The following is a 12,838-nucleotide window of genomic DNA, read 5'->3' as shown; positions in this document are numbered from 1 at the left end:
TTTGTGAAACAATAACGAGGAATAGTTGGCGTGTCTCAAACATCATGATTATACATTTTATTTTGTTATCATGGGTTCAATGAGGTCATTTGACTTAGACGAACAGAATAGATACACAAAAAATACCATTTAGGTATTTGTAATATTTACAATTTACCTTATCACAAACATTTTCGTATGAATAATTAAGATTAAAATTATATTATTTTTTAATTATTATAGAAATAAAATACAATTTGGAAATTTCAAGCCTATATTATGTTTATAATTTGTATTAGCAACTATTTTTCCTGATTTAAATTACGTTAGTGGTTAGTCAGTGATACGTCACTGTTTATTGTATTTTGAATTAAAATTTAGTGGGTACCTACACTGAAAACATATTTTGTATTGACGCACTTACACGGAGATATTATTGTATTAATTGTAAAACTCCGACCCATGTAATACTATCGGTAGCCAAGTATTTGAAGCATAAATTAAACCTAACTGATAGGATATCAAACGTGTTATTAATAACAAAACAACAAAATTGTAAACCAATATGTTATCTTAAATAGTTAATATATTTTATGACGAAATAACGAATGTAAGTATAGGTACCTATTGGGTACTTGTGATTTGTGAGTAGCAAACCATCTCTACGTATTAACTATGCATGATCCCGTTTTTTTCTGAAAATTTGGCACCAATATGGGGAATAATAAATTGGATATAATGTATAAAATAATATACCAACACTTATACCGATGTCAAAAGCCACTAAACAGTAACTCCAAAAACGAAGTTTTTCTCAGGAAACAATAAATCAGTTTTCAACCCTATAAACTAGTCCATAGAGTAAAAATAATAATTTTATTTAAATATTATAGGCATATAAACAATAGGTTAACCATTGTGTTATAAAATCAACATGTAACTTAAAATAAATAGGTAACAACGGAAAGTCAGAATGAGGAAAAAAATGAACTTTAGTACCTATACTCATTTAAGATCCCGAGAGAAACGATGAATGTATTAATTTTACAATGATGTGAGTGTGTTTGTTTACTTTCTGTTTGTCTGTCATTGCTTTTTGGGACACTATCGTAGCGTACACTCGCGTACATGTGAAGGTGATAGGACACGATAAGGCGGATTTGATTATAAAATACAATACGTACATCTCTTAATAATAATTGTATATACACTGTTTACTGCGATAAATGCGCAACGATGTTCAAGATTACGATTACAATGTCAAGATAATTAAAATACCGGATCAACGAATACTACTAGCTGTTAGAAAATATACGATTTCACTCGGTTATTTTTTAAGTAAAAAAATATTGACGATCGATTAAGTCCAAGAAATTGATTTAAACCAAAGTCTGGCGCGGAGGTGCTCGTTCCTAACCTAACCTATGAAATCACGTCTGAAAAATCACGGGCCGTTCAGGGCTCTCCTATATATGCTGCCTGCTATTACTCTGCTTAACTTGTCCCTTGCGAGAAGTGCTGTCGCCCCCATGGCCCGTCGTGATGGTCGATGTCCCGAAATAGTTTTTGCTACCCAGTTCCCACGATCTACATGTGTGGCCGTGGATTCGAAGTTGTATCCGTATAGCTGGCCTATCCCACGATCATTGCGGGGTTCCGTTAATCGTGTAATCTTGTCATAGTGGCATAGTACCAAATTAGACTGTTAACACCTACTAAGCCACTGTATATATTTTACCCTAGCATCGCATTTCTCTACTGTATACCAGAAACCGTACCCGTTAATTAGGGTTACCGTACAGGCATCGGTAAAAAATGTTATTATATATTTTGTATGTCGCAGTGGCTCACCAAATAACTTGACCCTCAGTATTGACTATGATTCAAGTACTTCACGTGGTAATAATTTAATAATTTAATTTGTCGTGCATTATATACCTACCTACAAATTAAAATAGTTACTAGTTGGCTAATTTTCAATTTTTTTTCTTCGAAGATAGCTGACGTTTCTTGATAGAGCTGTGATTATCTTTGGTAACGACACGTGGTGCTTAAAATTTCTATAACGTTTTGGTTTCACGACCTTGCGGCAAGTGTTGTTTAATGGTGGCTGCAAATGCCAACCCACTTGAAATCAAACAGCCAAAGAAGGTTGTCCTGTCGACATAGGTACCAGGATTTATTGTTGTGATTAAAATTTAAAATTCACTAAGTATTTATATTTTTGGTTTTTGTTTTTTTAACAGTTATATTGTAACATGTAAACGAATACATGTCATATAGGGTTAATATATTACATTAAGCCTATGCTATTAATCAACGATTGTTTAAAATACAAAAGTTTGTAAATAATATTTATTTGTTTAAATTTAATAACATTATGCTTGGATATTGTCATTAGTCATTATTCATTATTAAAGACCGGATTTATATGTTTTTACATATCGTTACTGGGTCTATGCAGTCTTCTGAGAGTGAAAAATGTGGATGATTTGTTCAATTCTGAATGCATAGAAAAAAGTTTTTTTTGCATATTTGAGAATATTTTATGGGTTAGAGAATATTTAACTCATTTAGTATATTTTGGAATATTTCGTAAATTGTGAGAAAAAATTTGTATTTATTTTTAATTTTAATATTACGGTACCCAGAAAAAATTTTTTTGAACATTTACAATTTTTCATTTTATCATTTCCAACTCTTACTAAAGTGCAATAATATTCCATTAGAATACGAAACTTTAAATACCTAATAATTAACTCACTATTAATATAAAATTGAAAAAAAAAAAATTTTAAATGCATATTAAAGTAAATATAATGATGTTTATTGATTATTTTTGCATATTTTTGCTTTTTTTTGTATATTTTGCATATTTTAGCATATTTTTTAAATTTTTAAGAGAATATAATGAGAATATTTTAAGGTTTTTTCGAGAATATTAGCATCATATTTAAGGTATTTTAAGAGAATATAAATCCGGTCTTTACTCATTATACTTTACATTTACAAGTTGATACCTACAGCCTACTCCCTGTAGGTTTAAGGCAACATTGTGGAGGGAACAGGGAGACTATCCATATAATAGTTGAATATACATAATAATATACAGTTTAACATACATTTTACATACTAATATTTACATGAATATACGTCATATTTTTGTATTGGTCTTAAGCCCGGCAACTGAGGCCCTTAGCTGTAGGATGGTACTGAAGGGTTTTTGGGACGGTAAGGAACGGTCAGAGGAACACGTTTTTGTGTTTGGCAGGATTTTCAAGTGGGCACCAGTAGGTAGATGGATGGCAGCCTCTCTCACCAGACACCGTGACTGCCCGAAGAGAAGTGCCACCCATGACCGAGATTCGAACCATCGACGGTGCACGTCGCAAACGACGCCTTAGTCCACTCGGCCACTCCATCTCCCATACGTCATATTATGATATAGCAAAAGTGCTTTAAAACTAGCAATTTTTAACATTCAAAAACATTTATAATAATATTTTATTTTATTCTAATAAACCGTAAGGGCTCAAGTACAGCAAAGTAATACAATTTTCTCTTTAAATTAAAACAATACAACAGGTAATATTAAAAAAACAAACAAAAAAATGCATATAACGTTTAAATGAAATAATGGTAACTAAGTTAGTTAATATAATGAACATATTAAGTTAACTTTTTTTTTTTTTCAAGTTAACTTTTAAAAATTTTATAAAGATTTTTTTAAATATAAATAATTACGTTTATAATTATTTTCACATTAATGAATAAGGATATTATCTTAAAGTATTATTTATTTTCATTACATAATAAATATCAAATATTTTTTTGTCCCAAATATTAATAAAAGTATTAGATAACAGGTGCAAATAAATGTGGATATGATATAAAGCAGAAAACACAAAGTTTGATACACTTTTTAATCAAAACAAATTATCATATAAACAGTATACAGTTTTACTATAGATAGGTACTTAAAAATAAAATAAAAATTCAATTAATTCTATTCAATTTTTTAGAATATTATAAATAGTCTTCAATTATTTTCAAAGGAAAGATTATCATTTGATTTAATTTCTTCAACAGTACCTGTTTTCTTATCTTCCTGGTTATTTATATGATACATCCACCTGTAAATGTCAATTTGATATTGTTATACAAAGTATAATATTTTATTTTGTTTTTCGTGTTGACAAAGATGGAAATGTTAGGTTACATGTGAGTGGTTGCTATATTTGACTATATTAAGTTTGCCACACCACCCTTTATATGTTTTCATAAATATTACAGGTACATAAATCTTAAAACGAAGCACGCTACTTGATATTTTTTCTCTGCAAGGAACATCTATGAATCATAAATATGTTTTTCTGGGAGGAGAGTTACCATGGTAACAACAATATCTAAATGTTACAGTCGGTACGAAAACTGGCCACGCGAAAATCAGTCGGAAAAATAAAGTTGTAGCCAGCCCAACACATATTAATGTTAAAAAAATCAAATCTCGAATACATATTTTATGATATGTATGCCATGTTTGACTTAATTATTAAGATTTTTGTTTTAGGTTTTAAGACTGATGACTGAGGTTATTAGCCTGTAAGGTTGGTAGTGTTGGCACAGTTGGGTTGGGATGGTTTGTACGGTCGGTTAGGAACACGTGTGTTTGTGGCAAGGTTTTTTCACACTACGAAACCGGGTGGTCACCCATCCGAGAACTAGTGGCAGCGATAGTTGCTTACTCTCAATCACGTCACGTGATTGATTTCAGCCACTGTACCGCGCCGAGCGCCCGAGCCACATATTAAGATTTATAATCATAAACCATAATTATTGAATGGAACATCATATTAAAAAACATACCACGAATCGTACTATTTATAAATCCTAGCTAACTAAAAATGTATAATAGTATCTCTTTATGAATTTTCTAAAAAGTAATTTCTTTGTTTTTCATAATGTCATTTAAAGCCGGAGAACAAGGTTTTTTTGTTAGCAGGTATATGAGTAATATCTCTGATTACAGAAGCAGTCTATGAATTTAACACTAATTATTTTTTAATGACTCGTAAACAATTTTTTATATTTACATATGCAGCCATGCGGGGTATTTATACGATGAATATTGTCAATAGAATAAATACTGGGTGATATGACCCAAAACCGAAGTTTTAATTTTTTTCTCATCTCCGAGAAGTTAAATGTTAATTATTCTTAGTGATCTTTCTAAAAACACTCCAGTGTATTTCAATGAACAAGTAAATTGTACCAAAACGTCCTTACTAATTCCTGCAGCATTCTTATTATGAAACTATAGGTCATATGATTGTTTTCTATTATGACATCATGTCACTAGATAGACAGAATGGTAAAAAAAAAATATGTGGTGTATCATATCACATCCGGACTTTCAAGGAATACTGTGGAATATTTATTTTTTATTTTGATATTAAATATACAAATCCGCGTTTTCGACATATAAAAATAATTAAAAATCTTAATTTTTGGACCACTTCACTGATTATGTTAAACAATTACCCTATTAATGTAATTTGTCATAGAATTAACCTGTATGTAATAAATTAATAGATAATCGTTGATGATTTTTAGTTACCAATATACAAATGTGGCTGGTGTGAGCATTATTGAACATATCACGTAAAATGTTTCCGGAAACGTGGTCAGAGTCGCTCTGTATATTGCACTGTACAAAGGTTTGTACACAACAGGCACTATTATTTCAATGACTGCCATTATTGCTGATCCTTGACCTGGAAATTTGTGAGTTATTGAGATAGCCTTTAATATATTGTAAATAAAAAATGAAAATTATTTATGTACCAAGCTCAGCATGAGGTACGATCTTTGAGAGAATCGATCCCATTACTATATATGTGGTAACACTCATTACATCAACCACAGCACCTGTTAACAAAATGATATAACCTAGTATAAAAAAACCAAGATAAAATAGGTATTTGATATCGTAAAAAATATGTAATAGGCAACAGCTATTAACTATATCACGAAAATTATCAAACTTTTTATTCGCGTACCCCTCATATTATGTATTACAAATCCACTTATTAGTTATTAGATACTAGAAGTAGAACTATTCAAAATTGAAATACTTTTAAACCAATAATATAATGTATAAAAATAATAATTTATGTACATTTAACAGTGTTTAGTATGTATTTACACAAACCATAAAAAAAAAATTAGATTCGTTACATACATTATTAAAAAACATGTATGTATTAATTTTCACGTACCACCGTCAACCAGTGCATACAATTCGAGAACCTCATCTGAGCTGTAATACCTACCCTAATTGTTATATAAGTGTATGACTAAAATTATACAATAGTTACCTAAGCACAATAGTATTCGTTAGGTATCTAAATGTGGATTGCATACAGTGCACCTTTTTGGGAACACGATTACGCTTAGTATTATAATAAAATATATTATACAATATACCTATTACCTACATTTTTCAATAAAAATCTATGGGTGGCTGTGGTTACGAGTCACCCTTCCACTTCAGTTCTTGAACGACGTGATAGGTAAATCCGTTATAAATTATAACATTTTACTTATTGCAATATACGTAGGTATAAATTTTTCAACAGAAATACGGCTTGATGTTTGAAAATTGAAAGTTTTAAGCTGAATGTCAACTTATAGTTTGTGATTTTGGATACTTTTAATCACATCCAGTTATGATGATAAACACATGTTGATGCCAAAATTATTTACAATAATTTAGTGACGATGCGCAAACGATGGATAACCTAAAAATGGAATGATGCGCAACTGTCTTACAAAAATGGTTGAATTCAACAAAATTGATGCGCAAACTGCATTATTTAGACTAACCCAGAGGATACCACGACTCACGAGAAAGACTTGCTGTTCTCTAAAAATAGTTTTTATGGTTTTGTTAAAATGAAAAATATAAACATTTTTTAATTTAAATAATACAGGTAGAGGATTTATTTTTTTTTTAGCAAGTAAATTATTTAATATAATATGTAGAGTAAATAATTTTTTTTTTTTACGTTCAATTATAAATTAGTCACAACCAAATGTAACCTGCAACATTATTACAGTAAAAATCAACTAACCATTTGCAAGGAGAAGTTTGTAAATGGTGTTGATTAAGTACCCGATATTCAGTTGTCACTAAGAGAAGTAGCAAGATTGTTTTCAAATCTAGGAGGCCAAGGCTAGAGCCGCTGCACTTTTGGTTAAAAATGTGAAACAAGGAGATGCAAATGTAAAGCTGTTTTGCATTTTATGCAACTCTAAATACCATAATGGTAATACTTTTAAAAATAAATAGTTTCAATATTTAATAATTAGAGCTCGGATGTTTATGACTTGGCATATTTTTTTCACGCAGTCAGAATTACACCGAAGTGAGATATAAATTTGATTCTTGAAGTCTATATTAGAAATAAGCAAACTTTTTTTGCTTATTTTTGCATATTTGACATTTTTGAGCATATCAATGCATATATTGCTAATTTCTAGATTTAGTGGCATTTAAAATATTTAAATCTAATATAAACATAAGACATAACACTTTTTACTACCGAATATGTATTTTAGTTTATATATTTATATTTATAGTATTTTATTTCTTTTATGTATTTTGCAATGAAGTTATTTTAAAATCATTTAAAACAAAAGTTATTCTAAATCACTATTATCCCATTTTTTGTAATTGTTTAAAATAGGTATAATATTTAGTATACATTTAATATTGTTCATAATTTATTTTGAATTAATTTTAACACCTTTTTTGCGTATATTATTTTATTATTGCATATATTTGTTGAAAAATAGGTATATTTTTGAAATATTTAAAGGCATATATTATTAGCTTATTTTGAAATTTTGAAATGCATATTTTAGCATATTTTGAAATTTTTAAACGCATTTTTAATGGCATTTTGGTCATTAACATCCGAGCTCTATTAATAATATACGGCCTAGTAGCTGAGGGTTGTCGAACCAACTCTTCTCGGAAGGACGCATACAACTTACTATTCTCGAACACCTTGTTCGGAATGCTCATCAACCTCTAGCACACTCCGTACCTTACGTATTTTTCTGCTATATGCTTAAAATATACCTTTCTGACCAGGACTTACATACCTTTCTTCATACTTTTATTCTATTGATTCTTTCTTAATTCCTCCTATTTTTTTATTTTCTTTCTGTATTATCTTTCTTCATAAAAAAAAATATTGTACATCAATAATATTAATATATTTATTATTTTAAAAATATAATTCATGCTTACCAATGTAAAAATAGAATTCTGAAGGTGCAAATGCAAACACGAATCCAGCGAATACTTTACTTAGGCAAGCGATCACTCCAATGAGTGCGTCGTCTAGTTTCAATAAGTGGCTTAAAACTTCTACCGAGAATCAGGACACTAACCTATGTTTAAAATTTCATATAATAATTTTAATTTTTGAATAATCCGTTGGTGAGATTTAGACCCTCAATGTTAGGGTTTTTTTGTGGGCACTATACGGTTTTTTGTTTTGAAAGACCAGAAGTTAAACATTCTGTACATTCGTTCAAGCTAAAAGATAACCATAGTAGGTAGTAGGTACCTATAATACATATTTATTATTTTATTGTCCCACTAATAGTTATATGAACTACTACTATCTACTCGTCTACTGTCATACACTCATACCCGTTCACACCTATCCATAGGAAAGATACCATCTATCTGAACTTATCGACCCACTCCTAAGCATAGCCCATAGGGAAATATCCTTGTATAAGTTATAAGCAGTAAGCACGATTAAAGCTGATATAATATCTTTAATCATGGTTATAAGATTCAGTAAAAACTAATAAATAATAATGACTGATAAGCAGAACATCGTTCGTCTCGAATACCGATAAGTACCTACCTACTACCAGCAATTACCATAGAACCCAAAGTTACAAATAGAATACCTTATTATCTTCAATCGTTTAATTTCTTATATTTGTATAATATGGATTTGTAGTACCTACCTACACATACGATATTTTATGCTTTAAACATTTACCCAATTTAACATCATAAAAACTATGCTAATCTTAGTTTGTTACCCAATATACTACAATAACTCGCAAATATAATATTATAATCGTTAAGGTGCTTACGATTTGCGAACATTATAATATTAATTAATAGCTTGCAAGGTTAGGTTAATTTCAGTGTTGGGAAGGAACGCGTTCCTGGAACGCGTTCCTTTTATAGGAACGAAGCTCGGAACGCGTTCCATTTAAAATATAGGAACGAGGAACGGGAACGAGTTCCTATTTTGAAGGAACTTGAACGAAAATTTCCGTTCCTCAAATAATGAAAAAATTTTAACACGTTGAGTGCCACAGTATATTTTATGAAGCGCATATAGTGTGTTTCCGCGCCAAAACTGAGCCGCGACGCCGTCGGTCGACTGCGTGTCGTGTTCCAGGTCGTTTCCGGTTCCGCGCGCCAAATTAGTTCTTCTCAAACAAAACAAAATGTCAGTATAAAAATATTTTTTCAAATAAATTGAATTAAAAAAAAAAACAGATTGTTGTATCATACTATGTCCTATACTCCTATGGGCTATAAGCCTATAACCTATAGCATGTCTCTATGTGTGGTGTATCGTGTATAGTACACACTATACACTGTATACTATACTACTATAGTAATATACATGTATAATATTATGCAATTATGCAATATGAATGTATATATATAAAGTTTCAAGTCTACGCTATACAACTTTTGAATTATAACAAAAAAAATCTAAGACAAATCATTTTTGTTAAAAATCGGTGCTCCTAGAAAGGAGTGAGTTAACCGATTTCAGTGGTGGTCAATGGTGTTTTTTGCGAAAAATTTTTAAGTCAGAAATAATCGGTTAACTCTCTCGGTTCGATTATTTCTGACTTAAAAATTGTTCGCAAAATACACCATTGACCACCACTCAAATTGCAAAAAAAGGAACATGAAGGAACGGGAACGCGTTCCTTTTTAAAAAGGAACGGGAACGCGTTCTTTTTTCGGGACAGGAAAGAGGAACGGGAACGAGTTCCTTTCTTACAGTAGGAACGAGGAACGGGAACGAGTTCCTTTTTAAAAGGAACTTTCCCAACACTGGACTTAATTTTAGATTCTGAGAGGAGCGATGAATGTATTGATTTTACAATGATGAGTGTTTTTTTATATATTTTTTTAAAAGTCTGTCATCACCTTTTATGTCAGTAAAAATGTTGACTAAATGTTTATATTAACATTTTCTATAGACGAAACAATTTCAAAAATATTTTTTTTTTGATTTGAGTGGTTTACGGACATTATCAGTTTCCAATTTTTTTAGTTTTTTTTTTATAAATGTCAATAAAATTGTATTCGTTGGGTAAAAAATCTTGAAAATTTAATACAAGGCTCCTAATATATTAATTGTTATTTGTTACAATGACAGTTGAAAAATATTAAAAATACATAGGCACACATTTTTTTTTATAAGCTTTTAAAGTTTGAATTTTGACAATATACGTAAAAATCTAGAAAATGTGCAAATTATTTTGAGTAAGAAATTTATAAAAAATTTTCTTTTAAATCTAAGATTTGAAAATGTAATTCAAGGTGTCTCATAAGTTTATCTGATGTTATCAAAAAAAAAAAAAGTCTACCTGAAAGTACACGATGTTGCACCCCACCCCACTTTCACCTATCGACTCCGGACAAATTGTAAACAATTGTAAATACATTGTAAATAATTGTAAATTCATTCCCCGAATTTGTTTATCACTTGAATACTTAGATATTATCTAACAGAAGATTTTTTTATAGACTCACCGTAGATAAAGTGTTTATTTAAAGTTAATATTGACATATTCTTTTATATTATGCATATAACATATAAGTATAAAACATAATTGAGTTATGTTTCATTACAAAGTATATTTAGCGATTATATAAATATGAAATATAAAATGATTGCCATGCAATGGTACATATAAATATTATTATGATTTTAAATTTCATATATTTATATAATCGCTAAATATACTTTGTAGTTTGTAACGAAACAAACTCAATTATGTTTTATACTTATATTCATAATATAAAATAATATGTCAATATTAACTTTAAGTAAACTTTATCTACGGTGAGTCTATAAAAATTTTCTGTTAGATAATATCGTACCAATGTGCATTGTCAATAGTATCAATAAATTAATGCTTTCATTTAAAAAGTGATTAACAATTATGTTATAAAGTGAAAGTTGCAAGTAGCTTAGGAAAAATAAACATCCCAACTATTTTTGATTTCCTAAAATCCGTAATAATTTAGAAATTTTAAAACCAAAATTTACAATTATTTATTATTTGTCATGAACCCAAATCAAATAGTCCACATCAGTTTTTAAGTATTTTATCTGTAAATAATTTATATTTCTTTTACTACCTTGTTGTATTTGTTTTTTTTTTGTATATCATTAATTTATTTTAATTTAATTTTTTTGCGATTGCCTAAGTTTTTATTCATTTTATTTAATTTTATCTATTTTATCTGTGGGAGTGGTTAACTTGGCTTCTCATTTTGTTTTTTGATTTCTAAGTTTTCAGGTGATTTACAAATTTGAGGAATGAAATAATAATTATTTAAAATGGATTTACAATTGTTTACAATGGATTTACAATTGTTTACAATTCGTCCGGTGTCGATAAGTCAAAGTGGGGAGCTACGTGGACTTGAACCCCTCATTTTGTTTTTTGATATCTAAGTTATGAGGTGATTTACAAATTCGGAGAATTTCTTATTCTTCTGTAATTCAAAAACGAATAACTATAGATACTTGAAATTTACACCGTATGTTTATTTTATTTATAAATTCCTATACTTGATCAAATTTTCAAATTATTTAGACTCATTTTGAGCTGTTTACGGAAATTTTCAACTTTCATTTTTTTAGTTTTTTTTTCTATAAATACCAATATAATTTTATTCGTTGTGTCAAAAAACAACGTGAAAATGAAAATTTAACACAAAGTTCCTGATATATTGTAAAAATAGCAGTTGAAAAATATTAAAATTTCATACGCACATATTTTTATTATAATCATTTAAAGTTCAAATTTTGACAAAATTGATCAAATTTAAAATTTAAAAATGATTTTATCGTTAAAAATCTATAAAATGTTCAACTTTTATAGCTAAGGATTGAACATTTAAAACAAGGTTCCACGTAAATAGGTAAAATAATTAATTCCCTTACAATAATATCATCAAATATACATATAGTAATATATCATAGGCTGACTGACCGTCACCGCTCAAATTTAATACCATCCATTATACAGTGACCCATTTGTAACCTACTTTACAGTAGAGTGACTACCGCTTAGCCACCTTTATTTATTTATTTATTTTTATTTATTCTTTCAAAAAGATAATGAATCCCACTGAACAGGTCCATGTGGGGGCTCATGAATTAGAAGAAAATACGTCATGTCTTCACGATTATTCGAAATATCTATCGGTGGGTGACACTCTACAATTCGATACTTTTTGCCAGAACCTTTATAACTCAAATTTCTTAATAAGCTATGTACGCTATGTAAGCTAAAAAAATGTGTATGCATTAAATACAATTTTCTACCTCTCTATAATTCAAATTATTCGTCAAAATAACAAAAATTTGAAAATAATTATGTAAACATTTATAAAATGTTCAATTTTTATAGGGAAGGATTGAAAATTGAGTTTAAGCTTTTTTAGAAGTAGCTCATACTATAACCAAAAATTATATAAACTTTTTAATAGACAAGAAAA

General features: G+C 29.1%; 1 protein-coding gene across 1 annotated transcript; it reads right to left on the bottom strand.

Moving 5' to 3' along the window:
• Positions 1-4,018: 4,018 nt before the first annotated feature.
• On the bottom strand, positions 4,019-8,843 carry LOC132938919 (uncharacterized). The gene is made up of 4 exons (XM_061005905.1): positions 8,759-8,843; positions 5,824-5,907; positions 5,597-5,753; positions 4,019-4,112 (listed from the first exon to the last, which is right to left on the bottom strand). The coding sequence occupies exons 1-4, from the start codon at positions 8,841-8,843 to the stop codon at positions 4,019-4,021; spliced, it is 420 nt and encodes a 139-aa protein (XP_060861888.1).
• Positions 8,844-12,838: the final 3,995 nt, after the last annotated feature.

The sequence above is a fragment of the Metopolophium dirhodum genome, chromosome 2, assembly GCF_019925205.1.
Source record: "Metopolophium dirhodum isolate CAU chromosome 2, ASM1992520v1, whole genome shotgun sequence".
Lineage (NCBI taxonomy): Eukaryota > Metazoa > Arthropoda > Insecta > Hemiptera > Aphididae > Metopolophium > Metopolophium dirhodum.
The sequence above is the reverse complement of the archived record's forward strand: the minus strand, read 5'-3'. Positions and strand labels throughout refer to the sequence as shown.